Source organism: Pelecanus crispus, chromosome 2 (genome assembly GCF_030463565.1).
Source record: "Pelecanus crispus isolate bPelCri1 chromosome 2, bPelCri1.pri, whole genome shotgun sequence".
Lineage (NCBI taxonomy): Eukaryota > Metazoa > Chordata > Aves > Pelecaniformes > Pelecanidae > Pelecanus > Pelecanus crispus.
Genome location: NC_134644.1, coordinates 31,616,665 through 31,640,043, shown reverse-complemented (window position 1 = coordinate 31,640,043; position 23,379 = coordinate 31,616,665). Strand labels below are relative to the sequence as shown.

General features: G+C 39.8%; 1 protein-coding gene across 1 annotated transcript in view; it reads left to right on the top strand.

Moving 5' to 3' along the window:
* THSD7A (thrombospondin type 1 domain containing 7A) overlaps nucleotides 1-23,379 on the top strand; it is a 208,456-nt gene that overhangs the window by 71,928 nt on the left and 113,149 nt on the right. Inside the window, exon 2 of the mRNA XM_075705432.1 lies at nucleotides 11,356-12,187. Coding sequence (XP_075561547.1) covers nucleotides 11,356-12,187 — 832 coding nt within the window. The remainder of the gene's footprint in view (nucleotides 1-11,355; nucleotides 12,188-23,379) is intronic.

Sequence of the window (23,379 nt, the reverse complement as noted above, 5' to 3'; positions counted from 1 at the left end):
TCCAGAATTTATCTAAGTGATATTCAATAAGTTCAGGTCTCCTATTTTATTTTATTCCATTAGTGGCAAAGAAAACAACTGTAAAGAATCCAGAGATATGAGAAACCTTCCTATTTGATCCTTGAATATCTACATTAGCTCTCTTGTGGCCAAGGAGGCAGAGGGAAGACACAGATGAGAAGTATGCATGCTGTGCTCTATGAATAAGATTTCTATGAAGAGTAAGAAAAGGCAGCAGCTTATTGTCTGGGCTTCTTGCTTTTTTATTAAAACACACCTTTCAATGCAACTGGGATTTAGGGCGAAACTCAAGGGAAAGATATCAAGTAAACTGTGCTTCCAGAGAGAAAATGACAGAACATGTATTCCTACTGACTGCTGTTTACTTCTTGCACACCGTTTTTCATCAATACATCTAAATGAGCTCTAAAAATTCATACTGTTGTCCCTGCCTTACACAGAAGAAGCTGAAGTGCAGGGAGACAGAAATGGAATACGTAGATCATCCTGCAGGCTAGCAGTAGGGCTGAGAGTACAAGCTAAATCTCTTTCAGACTTTATGCAACTAAATTGTAGTGTTTTCTTATAACCAACTTCCTACTCCCTTGTCTGACATTATATCTTGCAGGAAGTCTGCCCCTTTTTAAAAGTCGGTGCGCAAAGATATTACATTTAATTTCTGATGTCTGGTTCTAGTAGTCTAGTCAAAAAGCTGTAGCCAATCTCTGAAAAGCTGTAGCAGTAAATTTCTTCATATCTCAGTGAAGGAGGCTTTTGACTTGTTTGCCCTTGGCTAATGTAAGCGGAGACTGGGATTACAAACCGCTGGGCTGGCACGAGTGTGATGGCCTGTGCTGACGGATGTACCCTGTGGTTGCGGCAGCCTCGCAACCAGCACTTTTGGCCATCAGCATCACAGCAGGAGGCTAAGATGAACAAGGGAAAGAAATAAAAGGACAGAAAATGAGACAGAGGCAGAAAAATAAAAGCATTCACTTGGTCTCGTTGCTAATTGAAACAGAAATATTTTGCCGTCTCTTTTTAATATATCAGCCTGCGTGTACCAAAGAAAATCACGTTTAAAAAAACTGAATTGCAAAATTATTCATGATAGAAGTGAAAGTGATCTCATTTAAAGTCCCTGTAACCTGTTCAATATGGCTGATTACCATGAGATCGCACGAGACTCTGTGTGGAAATAAACTCTCCTAATAGTGCCAAGAAATTCATGCTGCAACACATGCTGATGCCCAAGTGTCGTGACAAAGGCTAGCGGTGTTTTTTCAATTGATCTAATTGGGGTTCACTTATGAAAAGTGAAGGGCAAGCCTCAGTTGGTTGAATTAGTGTAAAAATCTGCATTTCCATGTAGAGTCACTGAGAAGAGTACTAGCAATGAGATTTTCAGGTTAAGTGAGATGTTCTCTTAGCAGAGTTTCAGTTAAAATTTGCTTTGAGATTTGTGAGTAAATTGAATGTAAAATGCCGACTGGGAGAAAACAGTGAATCTTGGTTCAAAACCAAGGGGAAAACCTCATCTTAATCTATACAAATCAAATCCTCCTCTTTATAGGCAGTGGATCCTGAACTGGTTTTCCCAATAATCTGTCCCCTAAAATCAGATTCTGATGCAAACAGAGCTGTAAAAATTACAGGGACACAGATAAGAATATTTTGTGGTCATGTTATTGTTGTTCATATAATTATAGAGCTTTCATTGTAAAATGTTAATATTTACTCATCATTACACTCTGTAGAATAATTAGCAGTAACTATTGATTTCACAAATTCACTCCTAGCTGGCTCTGCTGTTCACGGAAGTGTTTTTTGTTTTATTTTTCCTTGCCCACTGCATAAGAAAAAACAGGTTTATGCCAGGTGTTTTTTGTCATTACATTTCTGGTAGCCTTGCATGGGCAAAAGAAAAGAATATCAAACTTAGGAGTTTCTAATATGATTTCTAAAACTGATCTTTAGAAGGCAGTTGAAGAACACGTGGACATTCTTTATCTGATGTCCTTGTGTCAGTATTAGTTATATTAGAAGGGTTGTACCAACCTGTTTACCCATGGTGTGTGAGCTGGAAATGGTGGGAAGCTGGGAGGGTACCAGGGAAGGCACTGAATAGACTCACCGTATTTCTATACCTTCTTCAAGCCTCTGTTCGTGGTTGCTGTAGGAGATGGGTACTGGTGTAGGTAGGTCTTTGGTCTGCCCCAGTGTAGCTGTCTCACGCAGGAAATGCAGAGCAGCTTTCAACTGTTAGTAATCAGAAAAAACCAAAACAGTCATGTGTGGGACAGATACAAGCAAAGGTTAATAAAGCCTTTCATCCAACTTACAAAGCCTGCAAGAGTGTTTGCTATGTATGGGAATCATCATTTTGTCGAAAAGAGCGTTATCTGGCTTTTCAGCCAGCAGCGTGACTAGAGAGAACGTAAGGAGAGGAGTGTGAGGAATACGTTAGTATGGTTATAACACCACCTCTAATGAAACTAAGAAATACTCATGAACCAGCTTTATATGTAAACAGACTGTGGGCTAGAAGAAACTGTATTCAGTATCTTACAATATCGGAAGTATTTCTTACATGACTTAGAGGCTCAAAGCAATGTAATTGCTTTGTAGAACATAGAAGCTCTATTTCTTTTTAAAGCATGCTGCATCAAGTATTCCTTTCGTGTATTCATTCAATATTCATTTTGGCTGCTACTGCTATGCCATGTCAAGGAAAAATAGTTAGAGAAACTCATGATTAAAAAAAAAAAAAGGCTTGGAGGAAGAACTGTTTTAAAACTGAATAATGTTTTGAGAATTAGCTTAAGTTTATAATAAGCCTAAAGGAAAGGATTTCATTACAGGTTATGACAACAACACAAAGCCAGATAGTTCTGCGCTATCTGAGCTGTCAGCCTTTCATGTTTGTGTATGTGCTAGCATATACTTCAGATAATCATGTTGCACCACTGTTGCGAGCTGGAGACTCTTGATAGCTTTGGTGTAGATAGCGATTTTCAAGGTGTTACGCCACTGTACATTCAAATTACTTTGGGAAGAAATACGGTATGAAAAGTGTGAGCCCTGATGCAGTTTATTTAAAAATTTGAATCTGCACAGCCAGACCAACAAAATAAATATTAAACAGTGACAAATATAAGGAGGTGGTTGGGTTATCTTCTTTAAAAAAAAAAAGAAAACTATAAAAAAAAAAAGTGTTGAATTAGGTTTTCAGACCTGACTGTCTAGGGGATGAAGAACTAACATTATATTAAATAAAGGAGAAAATTTTTGAGACCATTTTGTTTCTTTATGTAATTTTTTGTACTATAGAAATAGATACTTTTTACCCTCCCCATGTTTGTAACCGATGAAAAAAAAAAATCGATATCTACTATAATTGTCACAATGTTAAGGGGAAAAAAAAAAGCACAAAGCAGACAAAAACCCCCTCTACCAAGTGAAATGTGGTGTTAAAGCTACCATGAATTATGGCACAGGAGGTCACTGTATCAACACTGGGAAAGCATGTTAAATTCAGAATATTTTCTTGTTTTAGACCCACCAGTTTTCTAATATACAAAAGGAGTACTTGCTGGAGGCAAATAAATAAAATTTGGTTCCAGTAATTTGTGAGGTTCTAGTATAAAAATGCTCAGTTAGGAAAACATTGCCTAAGTCTTATGCTTTTTGTGATGTTGATGTCAGAATTTAAACTGATATGGTTACTCTATGGTTTATTTCATGTGTGTTACATTCATGGTTTTAAGAGAAATTTGAAAACAGATGGATAATGTTAATTACCATGCCATTAATAGCATCAGGAACATGTGTGAGTGTATTTTCCCAATCGATATTAAGAGGGGAAAAATAAAAGGGCCCACACTTATAAAGTGCCTTAATTATGTGCACAGAATATAGAAGGATATCTAAGTGGCTGATTTTTATATACTTTCAACTTTGCCTTTATCTTTATCCCATTGTTTGAAAGTGTGCCTTGGAAAGTTGGGGAAACTGTGAAATTTGTAGATTAGATTAATCTACATCACTGTTTTTTAATGTTAATTTTTGTATTTCCTTGTTAATTTGAGAAATGTGAACAACTTGTTCTTCAGATTCTGAAATTATTTGAACTGCAGTGTGGTTTACACTCTCCCTTATACTATCAGAAAATAAAAACTTTGACCTGGGAGTCAAATAATTTGTAGGCATATTTGATTCTCCATTATCTTCCTCTGAATCACAGGTGTTATGTTTTATTATGCTGAGAATCCTTTCCTTTTTTATCTCTCTTTCAAATCCTGAATCCATTTTCTTTGATGCAGACACTGCCTTGCATGTTCTTTTCAATCTCTGAAAGAGGAGCTGAGAAAGACAAAAGCATTAAATAGAAATGACAATCAAGGTGATCCATAGCACTCCTGGAGGGGAGAGTTGGCTGGCAAACAGAGCAGGCAGCAAGTCACACGGCACCCAGCGTGTCCTGCAGTGGGTGGGAAAGAGGCAAAAATAAAGGTTTTGTCTGTCAGTGATCATCTTCTGTCTTGGCGCTCCTGATAGTATAAATTACAGAATCTGTCTCTCCATATGTGGCCAGCTTGTTGTGTTGGCAGCATCTCAGATTCTATATTAAAAAAAAAAAAAAAAAATCAATAATTTATCTAGAATTATGGCATTTTGCTGTATTACTTATTCCCAGTGTAATAGTGTCTGTATCAGTGAAACGCAGTTTCATTTTTTAGAATTTTGCGGTTGGCTACTGCCTGTGTTAAAAATAATAGTCCGTTGTGGCAGCAGTTGTCTTTCCTTTGCCACCATAATTGTGTAAAGCAAATATAGATAATATAGGTATACTGTACCAACTTATAGACATGCTTATTGTATTTTAATTTAGCCAAGCAGATCTGCAAGTGATTTTGCTGGCAGCTCTGAGGTTATTATATTCTCAGTGGCCTGCTGTTCATCCCGCTCCTTGACCGGCTTTGCTATCAGGAGCTGCAGTTTGCATTCACTGTCATCTCCTGAGTCCTTCAAAGACTTCTTGATCTGTGTCTTTTTGACCTCTCTCAAGATTTACTGCTTAGGCTGGAACTGTATCTTGTAATACTGGTGTCCTTCTGACTCTCAGACCTGTATCACCCAGTTAACCTTCTTGGCCTTCATCTCAGCCTTCTCATAATACAAAGAAATTTAAGGTGTCCGATACTGGCTAAGGTTAGCTTGTTTCTGAACTTAGGAAAAGTAGATTTCTACTAATCAGTCTCTCAATAGTATCTTTAAATACAATCCTCTCAAAATACTGAAAACTAAGCTGCTCATTGTCTTGTGCAGTCCGAGTCTCTCTGGCATTAAACTGTTAATGCTACTTACAGGCACCAAACCAGTAACACAAGATGGGTCAAAACTAGTTTTCACGGAACATACAGCAAAATTCAGATGAAATCAGTGGTGCAACCCTCTTTTGTTAAAAAAGGGAGTCATGTCTTGCTCAATGTTTTAAGACACGTTCTGAGTTTTATGTTTGGGGGTATTTGGGGGCTTGGTTTTTCTATTTTTTTGTATTTGTATGTGGAGAAAAGCTCAAGGGATTTTCATATAGCCTTATTTGCCCTGGATCAAAGTTCAAAATAAGTTTTTTCTTCTTCAAACAGAGATAATTTTAGTACTGGAAACAATATTAATAGATATTAAATACTACAATAGCTTGCTTTGTTCTCAGTTAGCTGCAAAGCTATCCGTGCTTTACTGGGGGTTTTGTCTTGATTTTTTGACCCCATTGTGATCACTCCCTGAAATTTCAGAATAAACTTGCAGTAATGGTTAATTCACTTACTTTCCTGCTCCACAAAAATAAATGTTAATCCTCCAGAAGCTTAGAGGGAATCTTAATATTGTATTTTACAGTAATCTCTTTAGAAGACAAAGAATTACAAATGACATTTTAAACTCCCTAAGACTTCAGTGACAACTCCCAACAACAAAAAAGAAGCAAGCTTCCTATTTATTTCTGTAATTGCCATTTGTAATATGCTGATTAAACAAAAAGCAGATAAATGATGGTATTTTCATGAGACAAGTACAGTTCACTACAGGTAAACTCTGACTCGCTCATCTAAATACATTTAAAACAAAATCCTAAGAAAAACTACTTTGCATTCACAGCAGCAGGTTTTTTTTCCCCAGTGTGAAATGGTTTGAGCACACATACGTCCTGTTGCCCAGGCATAACTGGATCAGTGCACAGCAGGGAGAGCAGAGTGTCTGCGTGAACGACTGCTTCACTGGGAAAGAGAGAACCTAAAGAATATTCATAAAGAGCAAATTAAAACATCATGTGAGGCCATGATTAGGCTCGACAGCTTTCCTAAAGACTTTCTGTTGTTGTTACTAGTGCTTAACATCAGCTGAGGATTTGTGAAAGAGCAGCCACCCCCCACCTCCTGCAGCCTTTAAGCGATGGTGGTGGGTGAGACTCTTTACATTGCATTCTGCTGATCTCTCTCATTGCTGGGTTGTATATCTATGCCACCCTAGTTTTTGTGAGATTAATTTTATCCCCAAGTTCCACATTTACAAATGTTGTGGTAAATGTACTGCCCACAATAATGATATGATGTATAATATAGAAAGCATGTTGCAGGTGATCTGTATGTGGTTCTCTCATATTTCTGAGGATCATTCAGAGCCTCTGCCTTCACTGTTTTTTGGTCATGTATCATAGAATCATAGAATCGTTTAGGTTGGAAAAGACCTTTAAGATCATCCAGTCCAACCATTAACCTACACTACCAAGTCCACACTAAACCAGTCAAGGGCAGACTAGACTAAACCATGTCCCAAAGTGCCACATCTACCCGTTTTTTGAACACTTCCAGGGATGGTGACTCCACCACCTCTCTGGGCAGCCTGTTCCAATGCTTGACCACCCTTTCTGTAAAGAAATTTTTCCTAATTTCCAGCCTAAACCTCCCCTGGTGCAGCTTGAGCACATTTCCTCTTGTCCTATCGCTAACTACGTGGGAGAAGAGCCCAACACCCACCTCACTACAACCTCCTTTCAGGTAGTTGTAGAGAGCGATAAGGTCTCCCCTCAGCCTCCTCTTCTCCAGGCTAAACAACCCCAGTTCCCTCAGCCGCTCCTCAGAAGGCCTGTGCTCCAGACCCTTCACCAGCCTTGTTGCCCTTCTCTGGACACGCTCCAGCACCTCAATGTCTTTCTTGTATTGAGGGGCCCAAAACTGGACACAGTACTCGAGGTGCGGCCTCACCAGTGCCGAGTACAGGGGGACAATCACCTCCCTGCTCCTGCTGGCCTCACCATTCCTAATACAAGCCAGGATGCTGTTGGCCTTCTTGGCCACCTGGGCACACTGCTGGCTCATGTTCAGCTGGCTGTCGACCAACACCCCCAGGTCCTTTTCAGCCAGGCAGCTTTCCAGCCTTAAGTGATGTCTTGACCTACAGGCAAAGAAATATTGTAAGAATGTGCTGGGTGCTTTCTCTTCAACCTGTGGCAATGAGAAAAGAAATTGACAGTGGTTTAGGACTACTTTGGGATGCATTTCTTGTTATTCAGACGAAGTTGCAAAGCTTCTTTACTCTGTTCAGAGACATTTCTTTTCTTGCTTTTCTGTGATTATTTTCAAATGAGAACGACGTCTGGCCATGAGGCTTGCAATGTGTGTGGGGCCACTTAAGTTAGAAGTGAATTATTGCAGGCTCTTTTTATAGTTGGTAGAGAGAGATGGCTACCTGTAAAGGGAATTACAGAGGAGCTTCTCTCTCTCTCTTTGTCAGGTCCACATAAAGAATGTATGGCAACAACGCTCCTCAGCAAGTGCTTAACAACAGTGACTTGTGATCCTACAAGAAAATGTGGATAACTTAACTGAAGATTTCAAAGCAGTGTGCAACTGAAAACTGACAGAAATGTTGGTTAATGTGGATGCCAGACATTGTTTTCAAAAGGAAAAAAAAAGTTTCGGTGTTTCTCAGAGTAATTTTGGTCAAAGCAAGTTTCTGTTCATATTGGTAGAAATACTTTTATTTTTTAATTTTTTAAAACCTAAAGAAAGTAACAAAATGGCAATTCTTCTTCTCCCTGAATAAGACAGCTGGGTTAAAGTAAGCTGTTGAGATTGCTGAGATATTCACAGGTATTGTGAAATTAATTCATTAGAAATTAGGTTGAAGCTCTTATTCTAAAACAACACTGAGTATGGAAGTGTTAGGGTTTTTTTTCTTTTTTTTTTATTCCTATATCTTCCATAACCCCAAAGAGAAATGTCACTAGTTGTGAAGAATGATACCGGTTACACTTTTTTGTTCCTGATTGGCATTACATTTGTTGAAGTAGTTGTTGGTGGAGCCATCTACAAAGATAGGCGAGATAGTATAGAAAAGAGAGAAAGTTTGAGAGAGTGAGGGGTATGGCAGGGAGTAGGTGGCCAGCCTGCAGGGAGAGAGCGATTTCTAGAGGCCGGAGAGCACAGGACAGAGTTTCCTTCCACCCAGAAAGTCACTGTATGGGAGGGAAGCACAGAGTCACCACAGAGGCTCAGCAGGCAGGGGAAGAATTGTGTATAACTCTTTTTTTTGGGGTTTTGTTTGTTTGTTTGTTTGTTTTGGGTTTTTTTTGCTTTTCCTTTCAGCTTGCTTTCTTTAACACCTTCCACCTCCACAAGTTTTAAGTCTCTGCACAAATGAAATTTGGTTTGGTCAAGTGTGGAAGCCCTTTACTCATTGGAGGGACCTCACTAAGGAAAAAGCCTAAACGGATCCCTGCCCCAAAGCTGTGGCTTGCTTTAGGGCCCTGTCATATTCATATAAAGAAGTGTGCAGTAGAGTGAAAATTTAAGCTTTTGGAGTACTTGCAGCCTTGTACTCTAAACAGATTATTTTGTATTTATACTTAAAAATCAACTTAATGTAGATAAGGGGGAGGGTCAGATACATCACTAATAGCTCTGTGTCAACAACTACATGAACCTAGAGGTGCTGAGTAGTAGTTTGCTCCAAGGTTCACATAAATGTGGTTTGTTGGTACTCACTGGCAGTGCTTTTATAAAATTGCATACTACTTCACAGCAAAAGCAAAATAATGCAGTTTAATACATAAGCCTATCTGTGCACCTCATTGTTATTTTGGATCCAGTTCTAAAAACAACATTCTTGCAATCTAATGAAAGAGTTTATTTTTGCGCAATTATCACACTCACGTAGATTTTTTTTTTCATATTTACATTGCCAAAGGCAGTAGTTAGTGCATTAAGGCTGAGATTTTTATTAGTATAAATTAATTAATTTATACTAATTAGCATTAGTATAAACATGTCAGTGAATTGGATTCAAGATACTTAGACGTCAAGCACAATTTTTAGGTACAATGTGATTTCTTGATAATTGATGATTGGAAATTTGGTAGAATCCCAAATGGTCAAACTCTTCATCTGGAGTACAGTAAAGACCTGATCTTTAAAAAGAGGGATTTCTTTGCTGAACACACATAATATACACAAGGTGCAGTGATCTGATAAGACAGAAATTTGTAATTTGCAAGATGGACAATTTAGCTTTATTTCAATCTTGATTATTTCAGTATCTCTGCTTTAGTTGGAGATTTTCTGCAATCTATTCTTTTAAAGTTGGCAAGTATTCGAAGTGGTGTTCTAGGGAAATGATATCTCAACTCAGTGTAAATAGATTTAAATACAACAATGATTATGTCATTTGTGGCTGATTAAAGATAAAGTAGGGTAATCATGCTGAAATGAAAACTGAAATGTATTTGTATTTAATATACATTTATTTTTCTAGATAGCAAGCTAAACCTTGGAAACCCTAATTGAGACTTAATCTGCAAAAAATATGGAGGAGTTTCCAGGGGCTGGATTGGTCTCTGCCAGCTAGCATTGCTATCGAGTATTAATGCTTAGGATTTTAGAACTACAAACAAACTGTTCAGCTGTAGTGTCCTCTTAAAAAAGAGGCAATGAGGAGCAGAGGCTAAGTGTATAGCCTATCATCAGCACATTCCCAAACTGCCACTGAAGTTAATTTTGGATGAACAGCTGAAAATTGTGTTGAAGTCAATGAGAGTTTTAAAGCTCATTGGGAATCAGTAATAAGATGTGGCTTCATACTCCTTCCAATCATTCAATAAGAAAGTGTTGTAAATAATTTGTTCCTGCCTTCGTTTAACTTACCCTTGTGCAGTACCAGAATTACTCTGTTAACCTGCCTGGCATCTCCCACACCTTTACTCACACAAATAGTCTTCTTACTGGGGTCATTCAGATGAATGAGGATTGCATAGCCTGGTCCCCAATTTCTTCATGGAACATGAGCACTCCTCAGTCAGCAAAAATGTCTTCTGTGTGCCCAACTGTCTGCAGATAGGCATCTTTTCTTTGGGAAGTGGTTACAGGTTCTTTTCTGAACTGCTTTTCTTTTCCGCTTTCATAGTAAGTCAATGCATGGTGTGTATGAGGGGAGGTCTTAAAAAAACCTATAAAATACAGGGTTTTTACCTTCTGATTTGTGGATTTTGTGAGTTGAACCAGGTGAAAATTACAGGTTTTAGTAGTGGAAAAAGCAACATACCAGCTTTCAGGGATATAGGGTTTTATTGGCTTTGTTGACACTAATTGTAACAACATGTCAAGTATTTACCATAGACCTTAGAGATTTTAAAAAAACAATCACTTCTGTTCTTTGGAGAGTTACCAGCTGGTATGTCTCTGTCTTCAAGAACTTATTCCATATAACGATTTCACAGATTATGTGGAACAAATATTTTAATTTTGATTATAATAAAGGAAAGAATAGAAGTGGCCTACCCAAAATCACCTCTATTTTTCAAAATGTATTATGGTGTTCTCATTATTTAACACAATATGGAAGGAAGAGGATGTGGTATTAATTTGCATCAGGGTATAAAGAATAGTGCAGTAGAAATGTGAATCAAAAACCAGAACAGTCCAGGAAAGGGTACTCATGCAGGTGAGAGAGAAGATTAGATTCATGCCTTGGAGGGGAGGACTTTGGCTCCTATCTTGCTAGTCAAACCTACGTGATGACTTTGTGATTGCTTAGTTCTTAGTTCTCCAATGTGATTAATTCCTGTGTATGGTCTTGAAATTAAATATTCAATTTGTCTAGGATAAAAAGTGAAATGTACCTGTAATCATAAAAATTGGAGACGAAGAATAATCCCGTACTTGTTTTGTGTTTTCCAAGTTCGAGTTTCTCCAAGAATGAAATTGTAGGAAATGCAAACCTGGTTCTGTGAGCTTGGTTTTGCACCATGGCAGAGAAACAATTAAGCGTGCAATGTTAGCATCTTCTCTTGTTTTCCAGGTCCGTGGGGGAGATGCATGGGAGATGAATGTGGCCCGGGTGGCATCCAGACGCGAGCCGTGTGGTGTGCCCACGTGGAGGGCTGGACCACACTGCCCACGAACTGCAAGCAGCCGGATCGGCCGGACAACCAGCAGAGCTGTTTTCGGGTCTGTGACTGGCACAAGGAGCTATACGACTGGCAGATCGGCAGCTGGAACCAGTGCCGGCCCGTCCTCTCCCGGAGCCACGAGAAGCCCGTGGAGTGCCTCAGAGGGGAAGAAGGGATCCAGACAAGGGACATCACCTGTATCCAGAAGTCCAACGGGGTGCCAGCTGAGGATGTCATCTGTGAGTACTTTGAGCCGAAGCCCCGCCAGGAGCAGGCGTGCCTCATCCCGTGCCGGCAGGACTGCATCGTGGCCGAATTTGCCGCGTGGTCGGAGTGCTCCAAGACCTGCGGCAACGGGCTTCAGCATCGAACTCGGCACGTTGTGGCTCCACCGCAGTTCGGTGGGTCTGCTTGTCCTAACCTCACCGAGTTTCAGATCTGTCAGTCTAGCCCGTGCACTGCTGAAGAAAGCCTCTACAGCCTAAACGTGGGACCCTGGAGTGCATGCTCAGTGCCCCATTCAAGACAAATAAGGCAAGCGAGGAAACGAGGGAAGAACAAAGACAAGGAGAAGGACAGAGAAAAGGCAGTTCGGGATCCTGAGGCTCGTGAGTTAATTAAGAAGAAGAGGAATCGAAACAGACAGAATAGACAGGAGAACAAATATTGGGACATACAAATTGGGTACCAAACCAGGCAGGTGACATGCACTCACAGAAATGGGAAAACTGCTGCTCTGAGGTAATCACTATTTATTAATTTGCACATCTTTATTTTTCTCTGCTTGAAGTAAAGCATGCATAAGTGCACACTGGAATTATTTCACACAATCCTGAATCTGAACATGGAGCACATGCTATTTCCAATATGAACATCACTTATCAAGCTCAGGATGTTTCTATGACATAAAACATGCAAACTGTGCTGGTGATCATACTGAGCATTGCATAAATGTGCGCTGTTAAACTCTACTAACTCCCTAGCCTATGTTTGTCTAAATAGATTTCCCCCAAAAGCTTGAAGATATTTGTCAAATGTCTGCTCTGTTTGTGTGGGCTCAGGGATGTTTTCACTCTCTAACAAGTCATGCATGTTTGGAAGAGGTGACGTTACTGCTTTTAAGGCTCTGGGCACAAAGACTAACAGGAAACTGGGCTGGGTCAACAGAGACAAAGTTGCTGCCTGAGAAGGTGGTATCTATTCTTTCCAGTACCTTTTGTTTTGAAATAGAAGAGCGTGAAATATTGTTTGTCCTTCTTGATTCCTATGGCAAAATTCACGAAAGGGAGACTGTGAAACCTCTTTTGTTTCTTCTATGTACTTCCTCTTTTTCTTTCTCATCTGCACCTTTATGCTGTCTGTCTGTTTTTTCCTGATATATTTATTTATTTATTTATTATTTTACTTTTCAAAAGTTTGGGCAGTCACAGATGTTTTGATAACTCTTTCCATAGGCTTCTGTGTACTTTTGTGCAACCCTATTATCTTCCACTTGTTTGTTTTACCTGGTGTTCTCTTGCTAGCTCATGTTTTTTTCTTCCCATCCCCTGCAATGTTTTTGTCCAACTCAAAAATCCTCTTTCAGTCTAGTCTGCCTTTTTCTGTCTTTGTGATTCTTTCTATTTCCTTCCCTCTAGTTCAATACATGATTAATCAATTTTACTTCAACTGTGAAATGACTAAGATATCTTGCTGAATGAGGCTGACACCCATTGCTGCTAGGTTAGTGTTTATGAACTTTTTTCAGGGTATTTTACTTTGGAGTTTTTGTTGTGCCAGTTAAACATTCTGTCGTGGAACTTGTAATCACTTCAACCTTTCCTATCAGAAACCATATATTATAGTTTTTCAAGTGTAGTAAACATTTTTCGAATATATTTCCTTTCAAGAAAGGACCCAGCAGTAAAACAGAAAAACGATGAGAGGTCCCTGGCTTAAGGGAAGAACTGAAATATTTGGGTTATTTAGCTGCAAGGAGGGACATATGAATGAAAATGTGAAGTGTCTATGAGTATGCAAAAACCTGTCACAAGGAAGAATGGAATGAGCTATTGTCTATATATTACGGATGTATAGGAAAAGCGATAATGGGCTAATCACAGCAGTGTTGAATGAGGTTAGACTTCTCAATACTGGGAACAGAGAAGCTCTAGAAAAGATTGCCTGGGGAATGTGTGGCATATCCTTCTTCGAAGGTTTATAAGAATAGGATAGAAATGTATGTGTCAGTAATGACGCACTTCCAGTAACCTTTGGTTAGGGAAGAGGGGCTGACTGCATAGATTTTTGCGGTCTCTTCTAGCTCTGGTTTTCTACAGTTCTTTCAGATTTTGACCCACACTTGGATGAATGTCTGCACAAGGAATCTCAAAATGAGATTGCTCAGGCAATCCCAGGTGTTGGCTGCAGCACTGACTCAGTGCTGGTACGGGAAGAAGTTGCCTTTGCTCCTTCCTTTTCCAGCCTCGCATCATGCAGCCCACACTGTGCCTAGCCCAGGAACATCATTAGCCTTTAAATACAGGGAATAATTTATTAAATGTATCAGTTGCTAGCAGATAGCAGCCAGCTGCTCTGTTTGAAAGCCCCCAAGTTTTTGTAAGGTTAAACAATTCAGACCTGCCATATTTTTTAAAAAACAAGTGTGTGTGTGGGAACATTCATGTGCTGAGGCTCTGATAAATGGTAAAGAAAGTCAAAGTATAATTGGAAGTCAATGGCGTACTTTACTCATCATCTTTACACTCGCTCTTGAAGTTGCTCAGATCAGTAATGCTGTCTTAATTTCAAATACCTCAGTGTATTATACCATAAATGCACATTGCAGGCTGTAGCAGAGAAATGGATGAAACCCTCTTGCCTGAGGCAGTGAAACAACAGATAATACAATATAGGAACAATTCTTCACAGGAGAGAAAATGATACAATGATGCAGTGGACATTTTGATGTCTAATGGATATAATTTTATGTTGTAAATACACAAAGGATTTTGAATTGTGTTCCCATCAAGTTTAACATAGAATCTTTTTTTCCAGTTGTATAGGGAAAGCAAGAAAACTTGGTTAAATGACTTGTGATATATTCCATCACTGATACCTTGGCTTTGGAGACCTACCTGTGTGTGTCATCTATATACCCATTTGTTTCATTTACGCTGCACTCTTCACTAAGTGGTCAAATGCTTTATTTTGTGATTGGCATTCCAGAAGCAATAGAATTATTTTTCTGCCCAGGCTGTCAATGCAGCCAGCTCAGATGATTTTATAATCTTCATCCCACAGTAACTGTGTTACTAAATAATATAGACAAGTAAGGTGACTGGAAAACCTGCCGTGCTCATGTGAAATGCTCTTCAGGTTGAATAGTCCATTTTCAGGGAGTTTTGACTTTAGCAATCAGAAACAATCAGCCCCCTGGCAGCATGACTGAAAGAAGAAGAAAAACCCTCAGGCGAGTAACATTTTTTGCAGAGGTAGCAAAATTGGTACAGTATAAAAAGGGTTTCAAAAAACAAGTTTCAGAAGGGTGCTCCAGAGAAAATGGTTCTGTAACACTGTCAGCAAAACTTCAAAAAGGAAAATTCTCTTGACACATCAGCACACCAGGCATGGTAAAGAGAAGTGAAAGAAGAAAATCAAAGTGTAATTTATATACTTTATTGCCGAGTGAACAATACATAGTCTCCCATGAAGGATGAAATATTGGATTTTGTATTGCTCATTCTGCAATAATGTACATGTTACATGGCCTATATTTGCTTTACATTTCCCTCAGTCTGAAATTCTGGTGCACTGAAAATATTTTAAAAATAGAATTGTTGGAGAAGAAAGAATTCAGTAATTAAAGCTGACTTATAAAATGACTGTTCTGGATAGCTAACAAAACATGGACAGTGTTGATGTTATTGTAGAGGACAATACTAATCCTCTGAAATGTTTCCTTTTTTTTTTGGGGGGGGGGGGGGGGGGGGGAAGTGGAGTTTGCCAGAGGTCCCACAGAGAGCCATTAGACAACAAACTGTCAATGTAGAGAAACCAAAAACGTGTGTGAAAGTTTGTTTTGAGTGACAAATCTGCACTATTACAGGTTGTGGTGATTGTGCCTCATGTTAAGCCTATCATTTTCTATTGTAATATACGCTCTGGTTTTGCTTTCTTCTACTCTGTCGAATTGTTACCACTGGGTCTCAAACATTTCCTCATAATTGTCTTCTTCAGCAGACTTTTGAGGGAAAGTTTAGCAAAAATGTTTTGGCTGGTTTTGTACAAGTCTAAGAAAAATATTTTGATTCAGCAGTGTTTAATTCATACAACCATTTTGCTGAGATGCTTTACTGAGAACCCACTGGATTGTGGAAGGAGTTTGATATTTTGAAGGACTGGAGCAAGTTATGAGCACAGACATTTATAACTGTAAGAACATGGAACAGAGCAAGAGTTTCTTCTTAGCCTGTATGTTTCTGCACTTCAGCAAAGATTTTGAAATCCACTGACAAAGCGCATCAAGTTGCCTTCTAGCAGTTGGCCCACAGGCGTGGGGACAGCGTGCAACTGCTAAGAATCACTGAGCCCAAATGGCTGCAGATGGGGCTGTAGTTAAAGCAGTTCTGCAAGGATATAACTGCCTATTAAAAAAAAAAAAATCCCAGGAATTTCTACACTATTTCCTTTCTCTTTCTCTATCATTTGGATATGGCTTGTTTATCTTGCTTAAGCTGGCACCAAAACACCCCTGCCTGAATGGGGGGAGAATTGGAGGAGGCCAAGTAGGAAACTCCCTACCAGCTCTTTTACTGCACTCCCCAGAACTGGTTAATATTCCCTTGGCAGCACCTCTGTTGCAGTGACCTGTTTGTGAAGCCAAACCATTATTGATGACGTGAACTGAAAATTGAACAAACAGTAAAATTTTAAATATGTTCAGGGTTTTTATTTCTTTGTTGTGAAATAATCTTACACAACACCACCAGTGGAACATAACAGTGGGAAAGAAAAGCATCCAAAATTTAACAAATGCTGACCAGTTTCTGGGCAGCTTGGTTCAGCCCCTTTATGAATTTGATTGTATGATCATATTTCATTTGTTTCACCTCTGTCCATCTCAGAAAGTAATTATTTGCTATTTACCTTCATCCTCCTCACTGATTCTGTTCATTCATGTAATATCTAGCAAACTATATCCACACCTTGCAATGAATTAAACTTTCTCAGAAGTTTCCGTAATGGTCTCATTGCAGCACTTTACTAACTTTCAAGTTTGGAAGAGTTTGAATTGTCTTGCTAATTTTGGGCATCCAGTTTGAGGTATATAACACCTGATTTTTCAGCTTACTTCACATAGACCTGTGTCTACTTAACACACAGCCACTATATTCACTAGTGGCCACAAGTCTTAAGCTGGATACCCAGGGACTGAGGAATTAGAGAATGGCCAACTGAGTATTTAGGCTGGTGAGCAAGTGATACTCAGGATGTATTGGCAGGAAAAGAGAGAGAATCTGCTGCTCTAGGATGGCATTTTAACTTTCTTTGTATTTCCAGGTCCTGAAACCTCCTAATCCAAGTGCTCACCTTCCAAATCACACAACAAATGCCTCCATCCAGTTTATGGACTCTCACTCTCCTTTTATGTTATAGACTGTGTGGAGGAGGATAAAAAACCCCACAGCATAAGCCTTTTGCTTTCTTTATGCCGTTGATTTGGAGCAGCAGACAAGTCACCCTGAGGTATATGTTGTCAGACAGCAAAGAGTGATTCAGACATATAATACAGCAACTCAGTTCGTTGGACCCTGTAACATATTCCTTGCTTAGAAGAATTCTTAAAAGATTCTCTGTACTTCTCTGACCTGCTCCATGAGGCAACGGGCAGAAAGGGTGATGTGTATGAAGGTGGCAGCAGCTAAGGTGGAGTAGCTTCAAGGAGACAGGCTGTGGGAAGGTGAGGTGACAGCAATGCAGAGAGGACAGGTTGTAGAGAAGAAGGAGCATAAGCAACCTTTAGCTCGTTCATTGAGGACCAGATGGAAGCGTGCATGTCTGCAAGTGTTTTTTATGTTACTGGAAAGGCAGTTCTGCAGCTGGTTTTGTAGAGGAAGCCTTCAAGCTCACCACACTGCAAGGGTTTAGAAGCCATAAGTGGTTCACTAACAGAACACCTGTAAATTTCACATATTTGGATAATGAGCTACATACAGACATCTTGATAAATTAACTTGGAATCACTTAGAACACATGCTGTTAACAAATGGAGAACAGGGAAGAAGAAAGTAATCTTGGAAGAAAAACCTCCTGATAACTAAAAATTGCAGGGTAATTGTCAGATGCATTGGGATAATAAAAATGTAAAATATTATTAGAAAAACAGGATGCAAACGTATTGCTTTCCTACCATTTTCCACTGTGCTTTTAGAATTTCCATGAATTTGAAAGTCAGAAGCATCCTGTAGATTTTTAACGTGACTTTGGTGGAGAGACTAGTTTCTGTGGATATGCATAATATTCACTGTGTGTTCCTTTCTATTCTAAGTACCTGTTCCATCATCTTACTGAGGCTGCTGTTTTGACAGTGGCTTGTCAGTATTGCTATACATTTGACATACCGTGCCAAAATCTAGATTTAAGATGGAAACGTACACACTGTGCTGAATAATTGAAACAACAGCAATGAACCATTTCTTTCTCCACACCATATTTTAACTCTTTTCATATAGAGAACAGTTGTTCTGTCATTTAGATGTATGACATTCATATATTTCTGTGCAAAGCATCAAGATTGGATGCCTTTCTAGAATATATTTTTTATTCAAATACATGTAATTGGTCTTCCTTAGCAAAATATAATAGCTTGTAATGTAATGAGGGTCGACCTACACATTCTGATAATCTCTTGTGGCCATAAATCCTATGAATGGATAAATGAATTCTATGAATGAATGCTATGTTGAATTTGTAGCCTTAATTTAGTAAGAGATTAAGATGCACAGTGGTAAATGGAATTAGGCACTGAGATTAATGAAGATTCTCCTACACTGTACTTGTATGGATCTTTTCTGCCTCGTTGTCAGAGAATTTTTATGTTAATTGACTTCAATATGCCTAAATAAATAAATACAAATCAGCAATATTTTTCTAAATTTTGGACATCTTTATATTGGTATCATATCATAGTCTATAAATAGTCCCATAAGGAACAAACTACAATGTATTACTCGTTTAGAGGGGTTGGGTTTTTTTTTTTTTCTATTATGTGACTGCTAAGTGTAGTCTGGGACATAAAGTATGCCCCTGTTTTCTCAGTGAGCTTTATAAAGTTGTGGTACAACATGTGAGCTGAGCATCCTCCTGGCAGATACTGTCCCCCAAAGAGTGGGAGACTGCACAGGATGGGAAGTCACAGAGTTCTGCTTCACTCGCAGATCCCCAGAGTGGCCGAGTTGGGTACTTCAGTGCCTAGCTTTCAGTGGTCCCACTGAAAATAAAATGTCCAGCCCACCTCCTAATATTGACCACTTTTTTCCAAATGGTGATTGTCAAAACTAAGCATCAGTACAGGGAACAAATCTAAAATAATATCTGAAACACAAGTAATATTAGTAATATAATTTTCAGTAATATATTTTTTAAATTTTGACTTCAATTTTGCATATTTTTATTCACAAAGTTTGGTATTGTGTTTATTTTTTTCTTTACCAATAACTCTATGAATCTGTTAGGGTCAAAGTAAATGCTGATTAGTGCTGTATTACAAAAATTCCCACTGACAAAGGGAAATCCCCCCCAAAAGCTTTAATAATTCATCTGTTTAGACTATTACCAAATAACCTGCTCTACCAATTTTAAAATTATCTATAGCATGGGATGTGTATAAATGTCACTGTATCATTGGACTATGAAAGATAGTACCTGTTCCTAAACACTTGTGCTTTCTTGTCTCCTCAGACACTTAGGGTATGTGCAACAGCCCCACATCAGCTGTTGTTGCCACTTTTTTGGGTGTAGCAGAACTTCTTGTTGCTTTGCCTGTATTAGCTGATGTATTTTTCCTTGACGCAGTAGTTGTAATCTGTTTTCTTTTCTCCCATAATGTAGAAAGCCTGAGTGGTTTTGGATTTTTCAGAACTGTTTTGGCTGTGCATCTTTGTTGGCAGAATTAAAGCTGTGAAAGGATCATGGGAAAGCAGTCTTGTGAAAAGCACTTAGGTGGACAGTACTTGAATTGTAAATGAATAAAAGTGGCCTCATTGTTTGTGTGATTATAACAGCCCATTATACTGTGAGGTACTAACAGTTTCTCAGAACAATGTACAATATGACCCATACTAAGCAGTGCAGCTGTAGAGAAAATTAATCAGGACTATGACATGAGGGATACTCATTACATTTGCCACTAGGAAAAAATACAGGCACTGTATTTTCACTAACTTCTTTAAAGAAACAAGTGTGTACCAACCATAAACTGAAATTCTCAAGGATGACTAGTCTTTACAAATTACATTTTATATCTTCAGAGTAACTCATGGGGGTTATCTAAACTCTGGATTTAAATCACCTTTCTACTATTCCTACTGTCTAGTACCTTCTCATTAAACAGAATTTCTTTTTTCATTTAATTTTATTTATGAGAAAATAAACTATTTTTTTCTTTATACCAAAGTGTTTATCACAATGTCTTTCAAAATCCAGCTATACCTTTGATCCAATAATGGTATAGAGTTCATTTGATTGTTTTGCTTTAGAGGTTAATGCATCCAACAGGCTGCATGAACTCTGAGGAGAACATTGCATAGAAGATAAATAGCTTGTTGCAGCACATTGGGACATTGTGCTTGATTCTTGTCTCCCTATTACTCATGCAGAGCATCTTTTAAGGGTCCGTGGTGGTCAGATAAAGAGCAAGGAGGAGACCCTACACATGCAGTATTAAGATCTGGATTTAGTCCCAAATAACACAAAGGGTTAATATTCAGCATGAATATTACTGGATTTCCTCAGGTCTCCTGACCAATAGAGTGATCATTCAGGGTTACCATAGAAAATTGCACACATGCGTACATATATTTCAGAGGTTGATTTGTCCTTCTGACCCGAGCAGATTACTTCTGCGAGGTACTTTTAAGAGGGTGTGAGGATCTAGGCTGTGGGGACTGCCCATGAGTAGTCAGGTTTCCCAGCAGTGTAAGCCTGAGCTTTTCTAGGATGTGATGCTAATGAGTGGTGTGGTATGTTTTACCCCTTCACTGTGAGGTTACAGTTACAAGAAGCAGATGCGGTCTTTGGAAAGTGTTCCTGTGATGGGTTGAACCTGGCTGGATGCTATGTGCCCACCAAAGCTGCTCTATTGCTCCCCTCCTCAGCTGGACAGGGGAGAGAAAATATAACGAAAAAGCTCATGGGTCAAGATAAGGACAGGGGGAGATCATTCACTAATTACCATTACAGGCAAAACAGACTCGACTTGGGGAAATTAATTTAGTATCAATCAAATCAGAGTAGGATAATGAGAAATAAAACCAAATCCTAAAACACCTTCCTCCCACCCCTCCCTTCTTCCTGGGCTCGACTTTACACCTGAATTCTGTACTTCCTCCCCCTCAGTGGCGCAGGGGGACAGGGAAAGAGGGTTGCGGTCAGTTGATCACACGTTGTCTCTGCCGCTCCTTCTTTCTCAGGGGAGCACTCCTCATGCTCTTCCCCTGCTCCAGCGTGGGGTCCCACCCACAGGAGACAGTCCTCCATGAACTTCTCCAACATGGGTCCTTCCCACGGGCTGCAGTTCTTCACGCACTGCTCCAGTGTGGGAGCACCCTTCCACGGGGTGCAGTCCCTCAGGAGCAAACTGCTCCAGCGTGGGTCCCCCATGGGATCACAAGTCCTGCCAGCAAACCTGCTCCAGCCTGGGCTCCTCTCTCTCCATGGGTCCACAGGTCCTGCCAGGAGCCTGCTCCAGTGTGGGCTTCCCATGGGGTCACAGCATCCTTCAGACACATCCACCTGCTCTGGCGCGGGCTCCTCCACGGGCTGCAGGTGGATATCTGCTCCACCATGGACCTCCATGGGCTGCAGGGGCACAGCCTGCCTCACCATGGTCTGCACCAGGGGCTGCAGGGGAATCTCTGCTCCAGTGCCTCCTCCCTCTCCTTCTTCACTGTCCTTGGTGTCTACGTAGTTGTTCTTCTCACATATTCTCACTCCTCTTGTCAGCTGTAGTTGCATAGGTGGGGTTCTTTTGTTCCCCTTCTTAAATATGTTATCACAGAGGTGCTACCACTGTAGCTGATGGGCTCGGCCTTGGGCAGCGGGGAGTCCGTCTTGGAGCCGGCTGGCATTGGCTCTATCAGACACAGGGGAAGCTTCTAGCAGCTTCTCGCAGAAGCCACACCTGTATCCCTCCCCACTACCAAAACCTTGCCACGCAAACCCAATACAGTTCCTTACAGTCTCTCATTTCTTTTAGCAATCTACTGCGATTCTCTCTACTGAGAAAAGTACAATATGCTTGTATTCAAATCCTGCTTTAATTTCTTTATTGTTTTAAGGATTATTTGGGAGTTGGATCAATGATTGTTCATGGCTGTCGGATGTTTTGCAAGGACACTGTTTATCCAGCTTAGTGGTTTGTTTTGGTGGGGTTTTTAATTGTTATTTTTTTGAATCACAAATTACTTTCCGATCCTTTTCCAAAAGCTTCCTCTAGCTTTAGTTTGCCCTTCAGTCAAAAATGCAGCCTCTACAAGCCTGATTCTGTGTATTTGTGTTGGTGTGTGTAATTTTGGTTTTCAAGTGCTAAACTAACATCTAGTTTTGTTTTTCTCTAAGCAATTTGTCCATGTTCCAAGTCATTCTGCAGACAAGTTTGTTTGGTCAAATGGGCTTGTATGTCAATAGTTTTCATCTTGTGGCTGGTAGGAAAGATTGAAAACCATTTTGCTAATGGTATTCAGTGATGTAATGTCTCATGAGATCAGCAAGAATTCAAGAGAGACTCCTGATGATACAGCTGGTTGTGGGAGATGCTTGATGGTGCACAGGACATTCAAGGCCAGGAAATGGTTAAATTATTCTGCTCTGAGGGAGCCCAATGTGTTTTCTTTTATCTGCCAGATAGTCTTTGCTTTTCCTCCTTAGTATTTAGATGAAACCACTTAAAAACCTGTTAAACGATTCTGGATTTCTTTAGCATGTTGACTGTGCTTTGATCTGAAACCTTCAGAAGCAGCTCCCTTTTTCTGCTGAACTGCTGAACCTCCTCATGCCATACGCCGTATGGGTTTCTTCCAGGCGGTTAGCCTACGTTTTGGTTATGTCTTCTTCACTAGTCTCAAGGTTTTAATTCATTAATTCAATCTTGGGTGTTCAAAACATAATTATATTATGTTGTTGGGGTTTTGCTTTGGAATACAAACACAGCTTGTATTTTCTGCTGAAAATGGAGTAGCCTTCTTCAAAAACAATGATAAAGTTCCTTCCTCAAAGGCGCTGGGGTTGAACTCTGCAGCAGAGTGGGTTCTGACCCCATAGCCCTTAATCACAAAGGGCATGTGATGCCTAATCCCTGTGATACTATATAGTATGAGAGAGGCAAGGGGGGGAAGAACACCATTTCTTCCTAGGTTTTTTGTGTGGTGTCTGACAATGTAGATGTCTGTTGAGTGTCTCTTAATAATGCCTGCTGCACTGAGCTCTTGTGAGGATGGTAAGATATAGGAGTGTCTGCTTTCCACACTAGGGCTGAGAGTAGGTCAGCTGTGCCAATACTGGAGTAGCCTGAGTAGACCTGTAGGTGCACCTACAAGGAACTTTAGAGCCACAGGAGCAAAGAGCCTGTGGACTTAATCCACTACCACATCAAATACTGATCTAGGCTTGAAAGATCAGTTTTCAATTTACAGGTAAAATTCTACTTAAGTCCTTTACCGTCCAGCTCTAACCCA